The sequence below is a fragment of the Ctenocephalides felis genome, unplaced genomic scaffold, assembly GCF_003426905.1.
Source record: "Ctenocephalides felis isolate EL2017-DRISC unplaced genomic scaffold, ASM342690v1 CF-g0.4_SCAFFOLD_00845, whole genome shotgun sequence".
NCBI lineage: Eukaryota > Metazoa > Arthropoda > Insecta > Siphonaptera > Pulicidae > Ctenocephalides > Ctenocephalides felis.
The window spans coordinates 3,566,371-3,590,397 of record NW_020536999.1 but is presented as its reverse complement, the minus strand read 5'-3'; the positions used below and the strand labels follow the sequence as shown (position 1 = coordinate 3,590,397).

Genomic DNA, 24,027 nt, shown 5'->3' with positions numbered 1-24,027 from the left:
TATTAGACTAATGTTTTTTAACAAAATTAGATAAAAAGCTAGTGGTGTATGGCATCGTGTCTTAAGGCAAACTGCTGGAACTTCCCGTACCGTAATAAAATATTCGAGAAATTTTAAACGTTTTCAATTATATTATTGCAAATAGTGTAACTTTCATTATTTTTGATATCTTGTTATATCTCAGCAAATCAAATGTAAATCATAAATCAATTTATCTCCAGAACATTAACAATCGTCATTTCATTTCGAATTCAATTAAAAAAAAAAAAAATGCACAAAATTGAAAAAGTGCTCCCGTATAGTCACAGTCTAAACGCATTTGCAAATAATTCTGTGCGACATTTTCACTTATACTGTGCTTAGCTTGGCGGCATTTTCACAATTTTCAATAGTTTTTTCACAAAATTGGAAAAGTGCTCCAGACATAAATAGTCTAAACGCACTTGGATAAACATTTGTACCAGACTGGCGCTTAGACTGTGCTTAGCCTGGGTGATTTTTTTATTTTTTTAATCCAAAATTACAAAAATATTTTATGGAAAATAAAAAATGATGTAATATTTTTCTATCCTCAAAAGAAAATGTTTTGTCAATACAAGCAGAAAGTTTTTTAGATCATTCAAATCGGACGCTTAGTTCACTCAAAAACTGCCATTTTTTGCACATTTAGCTCCGTATCTCCGAAATGGCGGGACCTGTCTTTGCCAAAAACTAATAACCTCTTGTCCCAATCATCACAAATTGAATGTTATTTAGATCATTCAAATCGGATACTCCGTTCTCTCAAAAACTCGATTTGTATTTTCTGCACTCTTTGCTCCGTATCTCCGTAACGGCTGGACCTGCCTTTGCCAAAAACTAATCAGCACATCTCCCTATCAAATTATATCCCTATTCAAATCCATTGATCCGTGCGCCCGAAAACGTGAACGAAAAAATGCGGACATACAAAACACACACACATACACACACGCATCCATTTTTTTTGAGGTATGCCAGTAAAATGTTCAGAAACCTTCAAAACGTCGAGAAATGCAAAAGTTTTCCGTTTCGATTTTCCAGCCCATTACTATAACTACCCTACGGAAAGTTAATTAAAATAAAACCACAGTAATCTATTATAAAAATATATTTATACGATTTATTTCTGCACATTGCTGTGAGTTTTTTGATAAAAGCTCATGCCAATAGATGGGATTGACATCTAAGGCATATTTATTTATTTATTTATTTATTTAACAATATAATAGGTTGTCAAATATCTCCCTTCCGCCTTTTTGTATTATAAACCAAGAGCAAAAAAGCGGAAGGGAGATATTTGACAACCTAATAATTACATTCTAAAGTGTACAAATTATAATTATTAATAAAGTAAATAGTAATAATTATAATTATTCATTATCATTTCCTTTATTTGTTTTCTTTTCCTGTGCAACTTTTGCAACATAATCGCTAAAAACTCTCAGTCCGACGAAAGTTTCCTTAACCATCGGCTTGATCAATTCCGGGGGGTAGTCGAATCCGTGCTGGCCGCCCCCGGGGAGCTCCCAAGTCAAAGACATCGGTATTTTTGCGACGCCCCAACCGTAGTCGTTGCTCACGCCGGCGGCATAGTACAAAAGATGGGCAGTGCTTCCTACGGTGTATTTAGAGCCGGTGGAAGCTGTAATCGCGTCGGAGACGGCATGTCCTAATTTGAGCATCTCGTCGTACTTTGGAGGCAGGTCTTTGGTGTGTCCCCAGGGGGTTAACAACCAGTTACCGTAACTAGAAAAAAATAATAATTACTAGCTGTAAGTGGAATTCTGTCTTAAGGCAATTAAGGGGTTAGGGGTACTTGGAATTTTTGAAAAATCGATTTTAATTTTTTTGCATTTTTATTAAGTGTAATATCTTGAAAATGTTCTCTGAAAATTTCAAGTTGATCCGATGATTACTTTTTGAATTATTGGACTCTTACCAGCGTGTTGACGCAATTGGAGAGCTCGATACTGATACTCAAGATTAATCTCTCTCACCTCCTGATGTTTTAAAAGCGTTTAAACCGATTTACGACAATCTCAGCAATGATAATTTACTATCAAGATGTGAAGTTCAAGATTGAATCCATAATCAGAAAAAATTAAAAGCTTCAACCAACTAGTGTAAAAAATATGCCTAAAAACCGTGAATACTAGTTCTACTATCGTACAAATTGCTGAATGCATATACATAATCATTATTATTGATTATGGATACCCTACGACCTAATTGTGGGTATAATTCCCTTTGGTATGCTGAAAAATTGGATGCTGCACGTGTGAAAGTGGCAGATCAGCGCGCCAACGAAAACACTCTGGAGGCCAGAATGCTTCGTAGGCAACAGCAAATGGAAATTTTGGAAACTTGCACAATGACCGATGAACTATTATATGGCCCAGAAATAGATGACTCGGTTCAAGTAATTCAATATTTCGAATTTCTGTACGTAAATCCAATGTGAAACTTTAAACGCGTTTTTCTCAAAACTATGTTTTTTGAATCGGTGACCACTGTAACTCAAAAACCGCTTAGTAGATTTTAATGAAATTTGTACAGTTTTTGGAATACATAAAAAACTCGTGCCTGATCGAAGGATTTTTATTTTTTCAAAAATTTGAATTTTTTAAGACCAATTAACTGTTGATTTTTTACCCAAAAATCTAGATTTTTTCTTTCTGATGCTGCCATTTTGTTAATTTTTGCAAAAACAAGAAAACCTTCGATCCGGCCCGGGATTAACTATTCATAAAACTATTTTTTCAATTTGATTGATTTTAGATGAATCTCCAAGGAGTTATGATGGTCACCGCCAGGACCGTTTTTCGAAACAGGGTCAACAAAAACAGCTATAACTTTGGGAATATTAATTTTTTTTTTCTGAAATTTTTGTTACATCAAGTCAAAACATTGTATAATAATGCTGTATTAATATTTTTGTAAAAAAACATCGTTTAATAACAAAAAAAAAATACTGAAAACACTCATTTTTTCGTGCCTGCAAGTACCCCTAACCCCTTAAGGCATCGTGCCTTAAGGCAAATTGCTGGAACTTCCCGTACCAAAAATTATTATTTTTTTTAAAAACGATTAACATTTTTGAAAAAAATTTACTTCGAAAAAATTAGATTTTTGAGAAAATATAAATTTGACAAAAAATTACTTTTTTTGAAAAAAAAAATTTTTTTGAAAACAAAATTTTTTTGAAAAAAAAAATGTTTTTTTCATTTTGACATACTTTGGAAATTCTGAACTGTTTTTCAAAGCAATCGTACTGCTTTATCTGCATAGAGACAAAATGTCAAAGCGCGCAACTGCCGCGCCGTCATCTAACGCAGGGCTTCTTAAACTTTTTTATATAGCGACCCCCTTCAAGCTTAGGAAATTTTAAACGACCCCCTACTCCATGTAATAAAATATATATTATCCGTAGATGTAAATGTAATATCGCACTATTTTACGACGTAAATAAAATAAGGATTAAAGAATTTGTACCTATTCATGTCACATATATATATATATAATTGGAAACGATGACATAAAACTATATATTATATATATATAATATATATATATATATATATATATATTCAACAGAAAAAATAAACTTTTGGAACAAGTTCTTTATAAGAAAACATAAAACTACATCTATATAATCAATAGCAAAAAGAAACTTTTGTAACATTTTTTTAATGAAAACATATTATTAACATGAAACAATATATTAAAGTGACGGATGTGATTGTGTATTTTTACACAAATAATTAAATCTAGGCTTAATTTGAGTTAGTGCAGATCGTAATAAATTTTCAACGTTTATTAAAGTTGAACGGTATTTTGATTTTATGTAAGTTAATGTGGAAAAGGCTGATTCACATAAATATGTTGCACAAAATGGTAATAATTTGTTTATTGCCATTTCCGATAGTAGGAGATATTCTGATTTGATTTCTATATAAAATTCATGCATAGGCACTTGAAAAAATCTGAGTCTGTACTGGTAGTATCACTTGTTAATTCGGCAAATTTTTCTTGTGTTTTTAAGTTTAAAAAATTAATTTCTTCCATTTCAATTGAAAATGGATTGCAAATCCATTGTTATGTATCGATATCATTGGGAAATGATTAACTATAATTTTTGTTATAGGAGTATCTTTTTTTGAAATATTGTTATTATTTATGTACTCGTTAGTAAATGGAAACATTTCGAGCGATCCACCTTCCACTCTGTTTTTCCATATAAGAATTATTTTAACAAAGGCCTCAAGTTTGTTTTTTAACATAAACATATTAACGCAGACTCCCTGCATTGATAAATTCATATCATTGATTTTATCAAAAATATCGGCCAAATAGCATAGCTTGAGAAGCCATAAATTATCGTGAAAATAATCGCCTAATAATACTAATTTTAAAATTTTGTTTATAATGATTGAAAAGTATCAGATCTTGGCAACCCCTCTCCAGTAGTCCCGCGACCCCCCTGGGGGTCGCGACCCCCACTTTAAGAAGCCCTGATCTAACGGATAAGCATTGGTACGGAACCCATAAAAATGTAAAAAAAATTATACTTATTGTTAAAATCTTTATAAAATATCTGATAATTTTATGTGCATATGTCTAATGATCATTTTTGACCGCCAAATGGCATTTTTTTTTACTTTTATCATTAGATCTCCGAAACCGCTAGACCTGCCTTCATGAAAATTTGATCAATTCTTCATCTTGTCAATACAAGTAAAATGTTTTTTGAATTATTAAAATCGGACGCTCCGTTCTCTTAAAAACTAAGTTACCGTTTTCGGCACTTTTTGCCCCGTATCTTCGAAACGGCTAGACCTGCCTTCGCCAAAAACTAATCAGCACGTCTCCTTATCAATACGAATCGAATGTTTTTTGAAAAATTCAAATCAGTTGATTGGTGTTCCCGAAATCGTCGACGAAAATTTGTATCCGCACATACATACACACACGCACACACACACACACACACACACACATACATCCATTTTTTCTAAGGTATGCCAAAATATTCAGAAACCTTTGAAACGTCGAGAAATGCAAAAATTTTCATTTTCGATTTTTTTGCGATTACTATAACTTGCCCTACGGGAAGTTAATAATAATTTGTTGAGAATTGTGTTCTTTATAATTATAAATATTAGTCACAAGTAAATTCATTTGAACGATGTATAATCCCAAGTAACGGTAAATGTTGCGAATATTTTGTACATATGCAAGACAACCCTTAATAAAAGTTTATGATAGCTCATGTACCCTCGGCGAGCTATCATAAAACTAGAAATATTGGAAATATTTTAAAAATATAAAATAAAAAATCAGTTAGTCCTGAACTGTTGAACAAGTAACAACTAAAATATTATAATAAAGCGCTAAATAAATTTTTGTATCTAAATAAATTCTTTGATTTCACACACTTCCAGAAGAGCTACAAATGTTCCCATTCTCATCGTTAAGTATTCCAAATAAAACTCTAATCTACTCAAGAAGTTATTAAAAATTGGTTACATTTAATCATTAATTAGTAAATTCATTACTAACGTCTCTTCAAATTATACAAATCTTATATATAAAAATGGAGCTCTCGATAAAATGATCCGCTAAAACTCGAAAACGGCTAAATCGATTTGGCCAGTCTTAGTCATGAAAAATTCGTGCTAATCAGTAGGTGGTCGGAAAGGTGAGATATTATTTCAAAGTCGCTTTACATTTTAATTTGAATATTTTTGTAGAACCGAAATTTGAATAAAACAATGGACGGTGGCTAATACGTCAAATGTCAAATGTTTTGGACAAATGATGTTCAATTACGTTTAATAGGATGTTTTACGTGAAACAGTTATGAAATTCTAGTATGTTATTTCTTAATGTGTGTACTGAATTATAAAAATATAAAATCATACATGTTTCTAACAGAAGAAACTAAAAAATTACATATTCTATTTTTATTAGTTGTGAATCGACAGTTGGATATGATATGAGTACTTTTAATTTTTTTTTTTAAAATATACAATATTATACTAGAGCTATAAAATTTCAGTATGTTATTACCTAATATATGTACTCAATTATAAAAATATAAAATCACATATGTTTCTAACGAAAAAAAGTTAAAAATGTGCAATTTTGTAAACAAATGCACTCTTGCAATAGTCCACGGTTTGATGAGTATTTTGAAAAATACTTAAAAATATAAAACGTTATACTAGAGTTACAAAATTTTATTATGTTATTTTTTAATATGTTTACTAAATTATAAAAATATAAAATCATACATGTTTCTTACAAAAACAGCTATAAATTTGCAATTCAGTAAAATCATGTAATAGGGCCGCAAGTACAAACTCAACAATATCAACATTTTTAAAATGTCAATTCTCAGTGCTCTGAAATACCTCATTTGTATAATTATATACTCATTGGTATTTATAAAACATTTTCTAGGTTATATTATTTTTTATTTATGTTATTTAAATTCAGAACTTAACTTTGGTACTATCAAATTGACATTTTGTCCAATAACATTTTCCCAGTTATAATTTCCCCAGAATTTATCGAAGAATAGATAGTAATATATGAAGGTCCGGGGTTAAAAATGTCCACCGCCGATGTGTCAAAAACCAGTACAGTTAAGCATTGTTTAACAACAATATTTGAAAGTAGAGGGAAAAAGATGTATAACCAGCTATAACCTTGATTCTCAAGACTTTGCTATCGGGAGATAAACGATAATCTTTGAAAATCCATAATAAAAGTTACCAATAATAAAAATTTTCTTCCGTTGGTAGTTTTTGAACATTAGTTAAAAGTGTAACTATTTTGTGAAATACCTTTAAAATTAAAATAAGATATTAAACCTGTTTGCCACCTGGCCGTTCCAAGTTACCCCGTCTATAGGGTAAAAATATCTAGATAACGAATTTTTGAAAAACATCAAAAAAGCACATTTTTCCAATGATGAAATAGCTGGCAATTTTACTGAACGTAGTCAGATATAATTGTTCGTTTGAAATGTGTCATAAAAAATAATATAACCTTGAAAATGTTTTATAAATACCAATGAGTATATAATTATACAAATGGGATATTTCAGAGCACCTTGTTTGAGAAAAATATGATCTGCAAAAATTGCATTTTCATATTAACATTTCAAAAAAGTTGATATTGTTGAGTTTGTAGTAACACTTGCGGCCCTATTACATGATTTTAGTGAATTGCAAATTTATAGCTGTTTTTGTAAGAAACATGTATGATTTTATATTTTTATAATTTAGTACACATATTACGAAATAACATACTAGAATTTCATAACTGTATTCACGTAAAACATCCTAATTTCACGTAAACATCCTAACGTAATTGAACATCATCTGTCAAATACGTTTGACATTTGACGTATTAGCCACCGTCCATTGTTTTATTCAAATTACGCTTCTAGAAAAATGTTCAAATTAAAAATGTAAAGTTTCTACGTGATTTTGAAATAATATCTCACCTTTCCGACAACCTACTGATTGGCACGAATTTTTCTAAGACTAATAATGGCCAAATCGGTTTAGCCGTTTTCGAGTTTTAGCGGATGATTTTATCGAGAGCTCCATTTTTATATATGAGATATCAGTGTCATTTATCCTTACGTGTGCAATGAGATGTAGAGTTCGGTTCTTGGGCCGTATTTTTTGAGAAGGTCACTCACAACACGGACTTCGGGTTCTGAAGTGGCACTTGGGCCACTGTAGGTCTCATCACAGGGCCTAGAGTTGCCGCCGGTTGCCATCCAGTTGTAGTCGTAGTTGCGGTTGCCGTCGACGCCGACGCATTTGGGGTCGCTGGTTAGGCTTCGGGTTTTTCTCCAAAGACGAACCTAATGGAGACAAATTTGTTAAAAAAATGCGGGAAATGAAACTAATGGGGCAATTCTGTCGTAACAGAGCTCATAAAATAGCGTAAAATCATATGCTTGTTCTTGGTATTGAAAATTATGAAAATGTCTATCTATTTGCTGTGCGATCACGCGTATTTCACATATAGATACAGCAAGGAAAAATGTTATAATAACTGCACCATCTAGAATTTTGTTTGCATAACATTCATCCTTACTTGTTTATATGTAAAATAGGCCTAATCGCACAACAAATAGATAGCCAATTTTTACATATTTACTAACAAGAAACAAGCATAAGAGAGCGAGGCCATAACAACGCTATTTTATGACCATTGCAGAATTGTACCATAATACTAGTTTTGAATTAACTAAAGAAATTGGCGGCGAACTTTTTTTTTTGGGCTAGTGTTTTTTCTATTTATTCGATAGTTATTTTTTGTTGACCATAAGTATTATTTTATGTTACTTAATTATCATCATTTTTTTTATAAAGTCTACGTGTATGTATGTGTATGTATTTATGTACTTATATGTGAATGTGCATATATGTGTACGAGGTCTGTTCAAAAAGTTTTCGTAATTTTCGTTTTTTCCAAAAAATATTTATTTATTCATCTACATTAATGTGGTCCCCTTCAAAGTAGTCCTCCCCAGATATAATACACTTATGCCAGCGTTTTTTCCAATTTTCGAAGCACCCTTGATATTCACTTTTTGATATGTCCTTGAGCACTCTCGGCGATTTTCTTCAATCGAGGAAAACCGCCGTCCTTTCATGGGTCTCTTCAACTTTGGGAATAGGAAAAAGTCACACGGAGCCATATCTGGTGAATTTTTGCACTTTGCAACACTTTATTTCATTTTTTACGCAAAATTTAATACAAATTCTTTGACTTTTCAATTCTTCCATTGTAAAAATCGCCGAGCTCAGAAAAACACGTCGAACCTTAGCGACTACCACAGACAAAGTAAACAGTGAATATAGCTGAAAATTTCATCATACTTTAGGGGCATGTATACCAACACAATAAAAAAAAAATTTTGACAATCAGACACTCCAGACCCGCGAAATTTAATTATTAGTAATTCCGGGTACTTTTTGAACACACCTCGTATATAGTTGCACAGAACGTTTGTAGAATGTATTTAATTTGATTAAGATAGTTTTGCCCTTGATGGTGGGCAGTAGTTTAGGAGACCTTCAGTAAGTGTAATCCCTTTGGAAGATTGTTATTTGAAGACAATTTTTAATTAACTTCCTGTAGGTTTCTTAACATTTTGGCATATCTTAGAAACAATGACTGTGTATGTATGGATACAACATTTTGTCCACGTTTTCGGGCGCACGGATCATCCGATTTGAATGATTCTCAAAAACATTCGATTCCTACTGATAGGCAGATGTGCCGATTAGTTTTTGGCAAAGGCAGGTCCAACCGTTACGGAGATACGGAGCAAAGAGTGCAGAAAATACAAATCGAGTTTTTGAGAGAACTGAGCATCGGATTTAAATAATTAAACAAATATTCAATTTGTAATGATGGAGAGGTGGTGATTAGTTTGTGGCTAAGGCTGGTCAGCAGTTTTGGAGATACAGAGCTAAATGTGTAAAAATGGCAGTTTTTGAGTGTACTAAGCGTCCGATTTGAATGATCTAGAAAACTTTCTGCTTGTATTGACAAAACAATTGCTTTTGAGTATAAAAATTATTACAACTACAATTTACAATTTTTTTTATTTTCCATGAAATATTTTTGTAATTTTGGATTAAAAATTCAAAAAATTACCCAGGCTAAGCAAAATGTGAAAATGCCGCCAAGCTAAGCACAGTATAAGTGAAAATGTCGCACAGAATTATTTGCAAATGCGTTTAGACTGTGACTATACGGGAGAACCTTTTCAATTTTTTGTAAATTAGGCAACTATTTTATTTTTTGAAAGTGAATTCGAAATGAAATGACGATTGTTTATGTTCTGGAGATAAATTGATCTATGATTTACATTTGATTTGCTCACTCAGATATAACATGATAGCAAAAATAATGAAAGTTACAGTATTTATAATAATATATTTGAAAACGTTTAAAATTTCTCGAATATTTTATTATGGTACGGGAAGTTCTAGCAATTTGCCTTAAGGCACGATGCCATACATCACTAGTTTTTTTTTAATTTCCAAAAAATATTTCTTTTTGAATATTTTAATTTTAATTCTCTCTAGCTAAAGTTCTATAACTTACTTATATACTTGATGTATGTAATATCAACTTTGCAATTTACTTTAAATAATTCTTAGAAATATGAGATAAGGTCCTGCAATTTTAACACCGCTTGATTAAGTTTTATTTATTTAATGTTGTAATATGTAATTTTCATGTAAACATTTATTAACGTTGTCTTCTAATTTATAAGCTCTTACATTTTGTTTGTAATATAAGAATAATGAAAGTTACAGTATTTATAATAATATATTTGAAAACGTTTAAAATTTCTCGAATATTTCATTACGGTACGGGAAGTGCCAGCAATTTGCCTTAAGGCACGATGTTATACACCACTAGTTATTATTTGATTTTTGAGTTTATTTAATGCAATGATAGATGTTAGTACGGTCAGTTTCGTATCTTATTAAAAGGATGGAACCCAAACTCAAATTATAAGTTGATCGTTTTCTTTGAAGTATAGAATTAATATTTTGTTTTATAATAAAATTGACAAATATCTAATTTGCCAATATTTTGCAAAAAATGGCGTCAAATTTATCCAAATTCAAAAGTTTAGTCAAGTTGGCTCTACGCACATAAGTATAACACAGATGTAAAAAAAAATCGTAAAATTTCTATAAAAAATCATAAAAAAATGCTATAAAATTGATAAAATCAAAATGAGTGAGTCTCTATCCGACGTGGAACCTCCGCCAAAATGGAGTTTACCAACAGGCAACAAAAATGTTCATCTCACCCTGGACTATTTTGATTTCCTACCAACAATGTACGCAGACCAACATCCGATACCAGTTATGCGTTACACCTGGTGTACCAGAAATCGGATGTCGGTGCAATTAATTAATTACGGCTCAACCATCACCTCCATCAAGGTTCCAAATTGCAAAGGGCACGTCCAGGACGTTATTATGGGTTTCGATGATATTTATTCGTACCTAGATGACCAGAACAAGTATTTCGGAGCCACTTTAGGACGGGTTGCGATTTTGTGAAATGCAGTAGATATTGGCATAAACAGCAGGTTTTTCCCTTGTCGGCCAACCAACCACCGCATCATTTCAACGGCGGTTGGTACGGGTTTGATAAAAATTTGTGGGAGCATCACAATGATGGTGCCAAAGTGACAATGTCTCTGGTGTCTCGTGCTAATTCCGAAGGCTATCCTGGTAATTTAATAGTGAATATATCGTACGAAGTGACAGCAGCCAATTGTTTGATAGTCGATATGTCAGCAAGTACAGATGCAGTTTGTCCCTTAAATTTATCCAACGAATTATTTTTTAATCTAGCTGGTCATGGTGCAGGTCCAGGCATGAACTATAAGCATATTATTACAATTAACGCTGAATGCTATACTCCTTTGAACAAAAAATTTATACCAACTGGTGAAGTACATCATGTCGGCGGAACTGTTTTGGATTTTAGAGTACCACGCACACTTGGCATCATGATGAAGAAAATAAACGATGGGTATAATCATAATATGTGTCTTAAAGATTGTAGCGATGATAGGATTTTGAGTGCTGCCAAGGTGTATCATCCAGACACCGGACGGATAATGGAGATTTATACAGACCAACCTTGTTTGAGGTTCCATACAGCAAATTTGTTACCAAAATCTGCATCGGGTGGTCTGGAAGATGATAAGCTTGATGCAGATTTTGCAGAAACTGGCTCGAAATTGGCTAAGAAAATAAAAGCATCGCAAACTGAGAGAGCCTCGTATGCAAAACAGTTTGGTGAAATTATTGATGAAAGCGAGGAATTAAAGTCGGAGACACAGAAAGACTTAGAATCGCCCTTGGTGCCTTCGGCAAATGGAGAACAAAATGTAGTTACCGAAGGTACCAAAGGCCAAAGTGTTAAAGCCGGAGGTAAACAACAACAAGCAAATGCTGAGGAAAAAACTGTATTATCAATGGGTGCTGATCATGATTTGCATGGTGATTAACAAGACATGCTGATCATGGTAGACCCATAGAACAAAAACGTGGTGCAACAGGTTTGACAATATAACAGGCGAACCCTTACAGCCACTTCCACGAGGTGTACCTTGCACCCAACAATGCCCTTGTGCATTACCAAAAGACGCAGGGCAAAAATTACAAGAGACCACAGAATTCCTGGAAGACGGTACTTTCCCCGGAGGCGCCAAAGATGGGACTTTTGCCTCAGGTGCACAAGTGCAGGCCAAAGAGGTGAATTTACGCGAGATGGTAAAAGACGAGTTGAAGGTGCTGAAGGTGATGAAGGGTTTGATGAAGCTGAAGGTTCGATTTCCAAACGCGACAGGACTGGTGATAAAACTGCTGGCGGCAAAAAAAGTACTGATATACAAGATGAAGTCGTCGATGCCCGTAAACAATGGACTGATGATTGGGGCGATGAAGATCTTGCAAGCACAGATCGTATGAAAAGCATTTCTGGTAAAGCCGGCATCCCGGGGCAAGATGCCCGGGTTACAACATTTTCTACGACCAAGGAGTTGAGAGGAAAACACGGTGCAAAGTATGTGAAACATGGTGCTTTTGTGATGCAGTCTCAGAGTTATCCGAATGCTCCGAACCAGAAGAATTTTCCGGCGATATGGTTGAGACCTTTTGAGGATTATAAACATAGGATTATTTATAAATTTGGTATCAAATTTAAGCCGGATGAGGAGCCGTCGGTTCTTCAAGCTGGAACACAAACGGAAGATGTCTTGACGATCACTTCTTCGTTTTCTTCTACATGCCTGGCGGCGCAGTTTGATTAGTTTGATATGGAAACTTATTTAAAATAAATTACATTAGAATTTTGATTGAGTAGTTTTTAACTTCAAGGAGAAATTTATGTTTTTACGAAAAATCCGATTTGATAATTTTATGTTTTTTCGACGGTTCAAGCCATTCTGAATCGAATGAGACCAAAAATTAGAAAATGTATGTGTATGTGTGTGTATATGTGAACAGATTTTTTGCCGTAAATCGACGTTTGCTCAAATACGGCTGGACCGATTTCAAAAATTTAAAAGCCATTCGATGTATCTCTGACTATTATTATATTGATTATTATATTCGATGTATCGATGACTAGAGTTTATTAAATTTGCGCGACGATCAGCCAAGCCGTTTCTTTGTAAATCGCAGAAAAGTGAAAAAAATTTTTCTACCTTTTAGCCCGCAATTCTGAATCGATTTTGAAAATTCAAAAACTGTTTGAAAGATATAGGTAGGGAATCGTGCTGATTAGTTTCAGGTAAAGGTCGACCGAGCCGTTTTCTTGTAATTAACTGTTTTTTCGACGATTTTTATGATTTTTATTTGACGGTAGATACCATAGTCTTCTAGATTATACTAAAATATTACGGCCCTACGACAAGTCGTTTAGCTTTAAAAATTCGTCAAAGTTTGCAAATGATGATCTTCTCGACATTTGTCAAAATTAGAATTTTAGAGAGATAGTCAAAATTTGTGTCAAAAAACGCTTTTGCGATGAGTTTAAATTTAAAAATCACAAATTTGAAGGCTATTTTTTGCAATCGGATAATTAAGTCTACAAAACTTATTTATTTGTGTAAAAAATGTTACCATTAATATAAATCGTTAAATAATATCAGGGATTGCGTACATGCTTACGTAATCGTGCAGTTGAACTAATTTTATCTACAAATCCAAATTTCAATTTCTGTTGATTAAGTCAATTATTACACATTTCTGGAAGTTTATGCAACTTGCCTTAGGGCAATTTACCTTAAGGCAAAATGTCTCTTTCAACTAGTTTCTTTTTTTTTTGGGACAAATTTGAGAAATGGAAATTTCAATTTCTGTTGATTAAGTCAATTATTACACATTTCTGGAAGTTTATGCAACTTGCCTTAGGGCAATTTACCTTAAGGCAAAATGTCTCTTTCAACTAGTTTCTTTTTTTTTTGGGACAAATTTGAGAAATGGAAAGAAATACTGATATTTACATAGCTGTGTCTATTAGCCGACATTTAAGAAAACCGGTTTTCGAATTTTAATTTTACTAAAAAACCAGTTTTAGCCGGTTTTCGAATTTTATATAGAAAATAAATTTTTGCTCGAATATTATGTAATTTATCCGCAAATTTAGTGTGATTTAGCGCAGTATTTGAGTGAATTGAATATTAAATAACTTTGGAAATAATTATTCGTTATTCATGCATCATTTTCACATATAAGAATGAAAGTATTTTTATGATAGTGAAAGGAAAGTTTTCAAGTAAATAAAAATAATACATTTTTAAATAAAAACATTCATTAAATTAAATATAATATATATATATATATATATATATATATATATATATATAGATACATGTTGATACATACTTGTTAATATCAATTTTAGTCTTAAAAATAATTAAGCTAAACTCGGGTATTGTCTGTTCCGAGCAATTTTAATTAATTAATTTTAAACGTTCTAATTGTTTGTTTGTTTAATAAAATATGATTTAAAAGAACTGAGAACATCTATCGAATTGCTACTTAGACGTGTCCTTTGTTTACTCACAAAATTTCCTGAAATAGAAAATACTCTCATACTTGCGACCGAATTATGCTTATTTTTTTTAAAAGCCTGATATGATAATCCAAGTTTTTTGTTCTTTAATTTGTTGCTTCTAGGGTTTAAAACTCTTTTTTTTTAAGTTTGAGAGGAAGTTACTTCTTCAAGAATAATGAGTCACACTGACTTAAATTAATATAAACACTGGTATAAAAATCTCAATTAATATATACAAAACCCTTCTGTGAACCATTGCAGACTGATAAGATATCAAATGCTAATGAACCGATATGATTCTAAGAATCAAAACGCTTTCATCTGTCATTTACATTTGCCTATATTTGTCATTTTCCCCATTTATACAGTGAAACCCGACTTTTTTCACTAAAAACCGGTTTTCGAATTCCATAATTTTTGCCAGAAAACCGGTTTATGAAAACCGACAAATCCTAATTAGCAGGTTGTGTAACTTTTTGATATATGAATAATAAAAATCTATCCAGTCTTCAAAATAGAATGTTTAAAAGTTTCAACAGATTTTATTATTATTATTATTATTACTTACGTTCGTGTGCGAGTATTCATAACCATCAGGATTGACGACAGGTACAATGTACCAATCAGCATGCTCCAGCATATCCTTATTTTGCTCATAATTTTCAACTAATTGGTCAATTATATACAAGGCGAATGCAGGAGTTGACCATTCCCTGGCATGTATACAGGCGTCAATAAAAACTAAGGGTTTTGTGCCATTTCCGACGCCATTTGATATCTTTATCATCTTCATGACACGATTTTCATAACTTCTGCCTACTTGTTCTACTTGAACCAATTGCGGGTACTTCTGTGCCAGATCGTCGAGATATTTATTAATCTAGGAAATAATTGAAAATTAAATGAGTTTAAGTGAAATTAGAGGTGATCTTTATAATCTACTAGATGACCCAACAGACTTTGTCCTGTACCCACATCTACGTTTTTTCAATATCCAATACTAATATTTACCGTTCAGTTAAAAATAATAATTATTGATTTTCGAAATACTATTTACACCAATATATGAGTGATGTTAAATGTAGAACTGCTTCAAATAAAATGATCATTCTCAATTCCCACAGTTAACACTTTAATTATCCCTTTAACAAATATTAAAATATGTTCAATAAAATTGTATATAAAAAATTAGACACTGCAACTTATAGAACAAATTTATTCTCAATAGATTAATCTATTTTAATGCCAAGGGTTATACAATTATTTAGTCATACCTGTAGATGTGGATGTACAAATGAATAATTTTTTGTTTATTCACGACTAAAACATTGATTTTCTAAATTTATCACACGAAAAATCATCGTCTGCCTTTGTGATATATAGCATAAGATAATACGTATTGGAATTTGAAGTTTTTTAAAAGGTATAACAAATTCAGAAAGAATTAAAAAATAGCATTCACGGTAAAGGTACATTATCACCTTGGATTTTTCTACCCAAACTAATTGCTTCAATAATGTTGCCTATAATTTTTATAATTTCGTACCCTGGCTTTTAGTAATTTTAATATCTAAATTTCATTTTTCTCACCAATAATTCAATATACATAATTACTTAAGTTTATATTTGAAGTGAATTAATTCGTCAAATACTGTTCACATGTGCTCTATTCAACCTACGATCAACAAAATTATTGCAGAAAATTGAGAGGAAAAAGCATGTGCCCTGTGAATTTTTTTTAGTGCGCTTGAGTGATATTTTGGAAATAGGCTAATCTTAATTTTAAGTTCAGAAGTGAAAACAATTTGCACTCTGTGACCACCCGCCGCATTAATTGAATTATAATTCTGATTTTATCAGAACTTGAAATATACTTTTTTAAAAGTAATGGTAAATGGCAGTCTTTTCAATGCCAAACAATGCCTCAAATTATTTTAATGTTAATGAATAATAAGCGTTTTTTTATCATTTTTTCCATTTATATCTATATTTCTATAATTCAAACAATCCTAAAAAAATGCCATAACAAACTTCAGAATAATCGTTTAGGATGATTATCCTTTCATACACAAATACAGAAGAATTTTAACGCTCAAATTGATTCTACGTTTTAGTTAGAAAACGTTTGTATGTGAAAAAGAAAAAGGCTGTTTTTAGAATTTTTCCGGAAATTATTCGATTTTTTCTCGCCGTAAGAACCATTCTTGGACTTCAACGAATATTTTAGAAAAAGAATTGGCAAAATTGGTCTAGGCGTTGTTGATTTATGCGCTTACCAACACATTATTTTGCGATTTATTTTTATATTATAGATTTTGTTGTGATTAGTCTTACAGCATCGTGTCTGTGATAGTAATCGAATGATATCCTTCCTTCCCTGGTGTCCTTCTTGAATGCATTGGTCTGCTGTTGACGTTCTTTTTCAAATGATCTAAAAACATAAAATTAGAGGTATCTGTAAAAACATCTTTTTTATTGGAATCTACTAACAAATTTTTGTCCTTCAAATTCCAAACAATTGTGATAGAAGCAACTATGGGTATTTTATTATACAAGATGATTAAAGCGAAGTCAACTTTAAAGTTTTTACTATATCTCACCTCTCCAAGTCGTCAATCATTATTTCATGCCGGATTCCATATTTTGACCAGATTTTCAAAATTTCTTGCTCTTGGTCAGGTTGAACCATGACGACTGATGAATGGTGGGTGGTTCCACTGAATTTCCAGAAATCTAGACGATTGCGTAAGCTTGATAGTATCTGGATTTGGTCATCGTTTTCGGGGAACAATTCGTAAACTTTGTACCTGGATAAAAGAAATTTATTTATTTTTATTAACTTCCCGTAGGGTAAGTTATTGCAATCGTCCAAAAATCGAAATTGAAATATTTTGCATTTCTCGACTTTGTGAAGGTTTCTGAACATTTTACTGGCATACCTCAGAAACTAAATGGATGTGTGTGGGTGTGTTTTGTATGTCCACGTTTTTGGGCGCACGGATCAACCGATTTGAATGGTTTATAAAACATTAGATCCCTATTGATAGGAAGATGTGCTGATTAGTTTTTGGCAAAGGCAGGTCCAACCGTTACGGAGATACGGAGCAAAGAGTACAGAAAATACAAACCGAGTTTTTGAGAGAACGGAGTATCGGATTTGAATGATCCAAAGAACATTCGATTTGTAATGATTGGGAGAAGAGGTGATTAGTTTTTGGCAAAGACAGGTCCAGCCATTTCGAAGATACAGAGCTAAATGTGCAAAAAATGGCAGTTTTTGAATGAACTAAGCGTCCGATTTGAATGATGTAAAAAACTTTCTGCTTGTATTTACAAAACAATTGCTTTTGAGGATAAAAAATTATTACATCTTTTTTTATTTTCCATACAATATTTTTGTAATTTTGGATTCAAAATTCAAAAAATTACCCAGGCTAAGCACAGTCTGAGCGCCAGTCTGGTACAAATGTTCACCCAAGTGCGTTTAGACTGTTTATGCACTGGAACACTTTTCCAATTTTGTGAAAACTATTGAAAAATGTGAAAATGCCGCCAAGCTAAACACAGTATAAGTGAAAATGTCGCACAGAATTATTTGCAAATGCGTTTAGACTGTGACTATACGGGAGCACTTTTCAATTTTGTGTAAATTAGGCAACTTAGGTATTTTTTTGAAATTGAATTCGAAATGAAATGACGATTGTTGATATTCTGGAGATAAATTGATTTAGGATTTACATTTGATTTGCTCAGATATAACAAACAAGATAGCAAAAATAATGAAAATTACAGTATTTGTAATAATATATTTGCAACGTTTAAAATTTCATTACGGTGCGGGAAGTTCCAGCAATTTGCCTTAAGGCACGATGCCATACACCACTAGTTACTATTTTTTTTACTACTTACCCCGAATAACTTTTCTGCTCGGCAGCTACAAATGTAGCCAAAGCTGCTACAACAAATACTAAGCACTTCAGTTTCATGTTGGCGACTGATTTTGGAAATCGAATATTTTCCGTAAATATAATACATTTGGTTTTTATCTCGCGACATAATTTATTTTATCTCACAGAGATTATGAGTTATCTTCTGCAAAATGATTTGCTCAATCGGATAATCCGTGAAGGATTTTTCTGATAACGAGAATAATATTTATTGTTATTGATAAATGAATAATATTTGTCAAGTAAAAAAAATTGAAGGCATACTAAATAGCTGTTGAAAATTCTCAAGATTTTATTCTTTAAATTATATTTTTTAACTTCCCGTAGGGTAAGTTATAGTAATCGCAAAAAATCGAAAATGAAAATTCTTATATATGTTTACGTTTCAAGGGTTTCTGAACATTTTGGCATACCTCAGAAAAAATTGATGTATGTGTGTGTGTGAGTGTGTGCGTGTATGTATGTGTGTGCGGATACAAATTTTTGTCGACGATTTCGGGAACACGGATGAAGCGATTTGAATAATTAAAAAAACATTTGATTCGTATTGATAAGGAGACGTGCTGATTAGTTTTTGGCGAAGGCAGGTCTAGCCGTTCCAAAGATACAGGGCAAAATGTGCCAAAAACGGTAACTCAGTTTTTAAAAGAACGGAGCGTCCGATTTGAATAATTCAAAAAACATTTTACTTGTATTAACAAGATGAAGAACTGAACAAATTTTCATGAAGGCTGGTCTAGCGGTTTCCGAGATCTAGTAAAAAGAAGCAAAAAAAATGCCATCTGGCGGTCAAAAATGATCATTAGACATATGCACATCAAATTATCAGATATTTTATAGAGATTTTAACAATAAGTATAAATTTTGTTTACATTCCTATGGGTTCCGTACCAATGTTTATCCGTTAGACGGCGACGCGGCGCTTACGCGCTTCGATATTTCGTCTCTATGCAGTTAAAGCAGTACGATTGCTTCGAAAAAAAGTTCAGAATTTCCAAAATATTCCAAAATAAATTTTTCTTCAAAAAGTCTTGTTTTTTTTCAAAAAGAAAGTATGTTTTTGTCAAAAATTTATAGTTGCTCAAACATCGTATTTTTTTAGGGTAATTTTTTTTTGAAAAATGTGAAACTAGAAGTTCCAGCAATTTGCCTTAAAGCATGATGCCATGCGCCCCACTATTTATCTATTGTTTTATCATAATACTCGATTTTGTTATCTTAATAAGAAAATTGCTTGGGAAATTCTGGATTATTATCTTTTTGACTTGCATAAATATTTATATCGATAAGAAATCATCAATTTTATCGTTGACATGATCAATATTTATGTAAATAACTATTGTGAATTTAAGTGCTCTAATTCCAGGGACGTATTTTGTAGACAAATTATTATGTAATACAATGGGCGCGAATGAATTATGTAAGACTAGCTGACCCGGCAAACGTTGTTTTACTAAGTAAGGTATATTCTAAACAATTTCTAAAGAATCAAAAATATTAATACTTCAAGTATACAAGGATGTTTTGTTTGAATGCTATATAGTATATACAAAGAGGTATCATAAAAACAATAAACCCCATTAGTTTGTCTATATTTTGTCAATACAATCAAACTAGAAGTTTTATACACTTTCTACAGTAAAGTTTTTAAAATATGGTATAATCCAATCCAAATATTTTTTGGTCTTTCGACTTTGTGTATAATTGTAAACAATACTACTGAGCTTATAAAAAAATTTCAAATTTCTGCGATGAGAGATAAAAACTGAATTAAGTATTTTTTCTTTGACCTGCTCTTTGAAAAGTTTCAAGTAACATTCGATGAAAAAAAGTAAATTTAATAGAAAGTATATATGTAGAGCAGGGCGAGGCACAAAGGTCCAATTTGATCCAACTTTTTCCCTCTACTTTCAAATATTGTTGGTAAACAATGCTTAACTTTAGTGGTTTTTGACACATCGGTGGTGGACCTTTTTAACCCCGGACCTTTCATATATTACTATCTATTCTTCGATAAATTCTAGGAAATTATAACTGGGAAAATGTTATTCGACTAAATGTCGTTTTGATCGATACCAAATTTAGGTTTTGAATTTAAATAACATAAATGAAAAATAATATAACCTAGAAAATGTTTTATAAATACCAATGAGTATATAATTTTACAAATGAGATCTTTCAGAGCACCGTGTTTGAGAAAAATATAAGTTGATATTTTTAGTCTCTAATAACACTTGCGGCCCGTTCACTAACGTTTTTGTATATAAATAAAACTATAAACAAAACTACTTACTACAATTTAATCATAATTAGATAATATTCTCGTAAAACATTCTATTGAACGTAATTGAACATCATCTGTCAAAAACGTTTGCCATTTGACGTATTAGCCACCGTTCATTGTTTTCATTCAAATTACGCTTCTACAAAAAATTTTAAATTAAAAATGTAAAGTTTCTACGCGTTTTTAAAATAATATCTCACCTTTCCGACAACCTACTGATTAGCACGAATTTTTTAAGACTAAGACTGGTGAAATCGGTTTAGCCGTTTTCGAGTTTTACCGAATCATTTGATCGAGAGCTCCATTTTTATATATAAGATAAAAAAGAATTTAAAAGACGTCGACGTCAAATAAAATAATAAATATAATACAAAAACTAGTGGGGTGGGTGGCATCGTGCCTTAAGGCAAATTGCTGGAACTTCCTGTACCGTAACGAAATGTTCGAGGAATACTGAATGTTTTCAAATAGATTATTATAAATATTGTAACATTGTCTAATATTTATAAGACTTATATAAACTGAATTGCTAAGTTGAAATTATTTGTTTAAAGTATATTAGAACTATAGTCAGAATTAAAAATAAAATCTGAATTATTTTCGATATACAAAAAATAAAAAAAAAAAAATTGAAACAAAAATTTTTTTTCCAAAATCAATTATTTTGTTAAGACAAGCAGAAAGTTCTTTGAATCATTCAAATCGGACGCTTAGTTCTCTCAAAAACTGTCATTTTTTACACATTTAGCTCTGTATCTCCGAAACCGCTGGACCTGCCTTTGCCAAAAACTAATCATCCCTTCTCCTAATCAGTACTAATTGAATGTTTTTTAGATCATTCAAATCGGATGCTCCGTTCCCTCAAAAAGTCGATTTCTATTTTCTGCACTCTTTGCTCCGTATCCTCGAAACGGCTGGACCTGCCTTTGCCAAAAACTAATCAGCTCTTTTCCCTATCGATAGGATTCGAATGTTTTTTGAACCATTCAAATCGGTTGATCCGTGCGCCCGAAAATGTGAACGAAAAAATGCGGACATACAACACACACACACATCCATTAGTTTTCTGAGGTATGCCAGTAAAATGTTCAGAAACCTTCAAAACGTCGAGAAATGCAAAAATTTCCATTTTCGATTTTCGGCCCATTACAATAACTTACCCTACGGGAAGTTAATAAAAGCAAATAATAATAAAAAATAAAATTAATAAATAATATAAATAAAGTTTCTGAATAATAAAATAATACTAGAAAAACAAGATAATAATAATAATAATAATAATAAATAAAACACAAAAACAAGCTGTCCATACTCGAATGAAATATAAATATGAATATTATATTTAACCAATAACTCAATTATCCTTTCCCAGATATGTGACTCCCAGCGCCATTTAACGACCAAGCTCCTTCCCAAACGTGCAGCCCGAATCCTGCGATCGACTCTAGAAGAACTCTACCAGCGTTTGCGCGAAGAACACATCAGTGTGACGACGAATCATGTCAATTCGACCGTCTCTACGAATTGCGAACCCACCAACAGCCTGGACAGAGATTTCCAGAGGCGGCGCAGGGAGCAGCAGACGGAGCACGAGATCCAGGAGGCTTTCCTGAGATTCATGGCGTGCGTTCTGAAAGGATACAGGGCTTATCTGATACCCATAACTAGGGCGCCTACGGTTGGGACGACGGATCCGCAGGCGCTGTTTCAATTGGCGGCGTTTCTGAGGTCAAGGGATAAGGTAAATGAAATTTATTAAATTACCGAAGAAGTTTATGTTTTCATAAAAAAAATCGAATTGCAAATTTTATGTTTTCTCGACGTTTCAAGCCATTCGCCAAATGTTTCGCATCTGTTGAACTTTGAATGTTGAGAACATGCGTGGAACAAATATGAAAAATGGAAGCAAAATTTACTTTGGAACGAAAATCTTAAGGCTTGTTTTATACCTAGTGGTGTCATATTCTAAATTTAATAACTATTAACTATACAGAAATAATACATATCAAATTAAATAAGTTTTTTTTCCAATATTGTTCAAGAAATGTGTAATTTCTTTGCATTTTTTACTGATTTTTTACTGATTTTTTACTGATTTTTCACTGATTTTTTACTGATTTTTGAACAATACTTCTAAAATGCGTTAAAAATTTAACTTTAAAACAACAGACTGATACTCTGAATATGACGGCTCTTACGATATCGATAAGGAGAAGTTTACGACGCAATTTTGGATATTGTAAATGATGAAAAATTAAATTAAATTAAAGTTTAAAAAATCCAACATGAAATACGAGTGTTTTGTTTGAAAATTAAATGCTAGTTTTTTTTTAAATATTAATATTGCACATACGTTAAAAATAATTGAAAATTTCAAAATACTTGATTATAATCGTCCCCTGAATTGCCTCGATTTTCTAAATAAATTTAAAATCAATATATTTTATACGCTTTTAGATCATATCTAATTTTTTGTGCACTAAATCCAGAATAATTAAAAATTAATTTATTTATTTCAGAAATAATATCAAGATCTTGATATCAAAATAATAAATACTATTTCTGAAATGCATTTCTTAAATTCTATAACTTTAATTTAACAAAAAGATTAATTTTTTTGCTATGGTAGTCGAACTTACATTCTTAACCAATTTACTACATATTGAATATTACTAAAATGTGAAATTATGACAGGGATTGTTTTATTTATTGATATCGATAATAATAAATAAATTTAAAATCAATATATTTTATACCCTTCTAGATTATATCTTATTTCTTGTGTACTACATCCAGAAATAATAAAAATTAATTTTTAAAGAATATGTAAATATTCATATAATTTTAATGATAAACTGTTGAAACGGTGAAAATTAATAGGATCTATTAATAGAATTAATAAGACGATCATCCAAGCCGTTTCTTTGTAAATCGCAGAAAAGTGAACAAATTTTCGTCCACGTTTTAGCCCGCAATTCTGAATCGATTTTGAAGATTCAAAAGCCGTTCGAAAGATATTGGTTGGAAATCGTGCTGATTAGTTTTTGGTAAAGATCGACCAGGCCGTTTTCTTGTGATAAAGTGTTGAAAAAAATCGACAATTTCTATGATTTTTTTTTTGACGGTAGATACCATAGTCTT

The 24,027-nt window shown here is 31.8% G+C and overlaps 2 protein-coding genes across 2 annotated transcripts in view; one reads left to right on the top strand and one right to left on the bottom strand.

The window, feature by feature from the left end:
• Nucleotides 1-1,406: 1,406 nt before the first annotated feature.
• Nucleotides 1,407-18,643, bottom strand: LOC113364309 (carboxypeptidase B-like; the record flags this gene model as incomplete). The annotated part of the gene is made up of 6 exons (XM_026606797.1): nucleotides 18,565-18,643; nucleotides 17,256-17,462; nucleotides 16,990-17,086; nucleotides 15,224-15,535; nucleotides 7,677-7,903; nucleotides 1,407-1,767 (listed from the first exon to the last, which is right to left on the bottom strand). Coding segments are annotated over exons 1-6 (1,281 nt in total), but the record flags the coding sequence as incomplete, so codon positions are not given.
• A 1,272-nt stretch (nucleotides 18,644-19,915) lies between these two features.
• Nucleotides 19,916-24,027, top strand: part of LOC113364308 (C-myc promoter-binding protein-like) — a 37,256-nt gene continuing 33,144 nt past the window's right edge. The window contains exons 1-2 of the mRNA XM_026606796.1: nucleotides 19,916-19,930; nucleotides 22,259-22,627. Coding sequence (XP_026462581.1) covers nucleotides 19,916-19,930; nucleotides 22,259-22,627 — 384 coding nt within the window. The remainder of the gene's footprint in view (nucleotides 19,931-22,258; nucleotides 22,628-24,027) is intronic.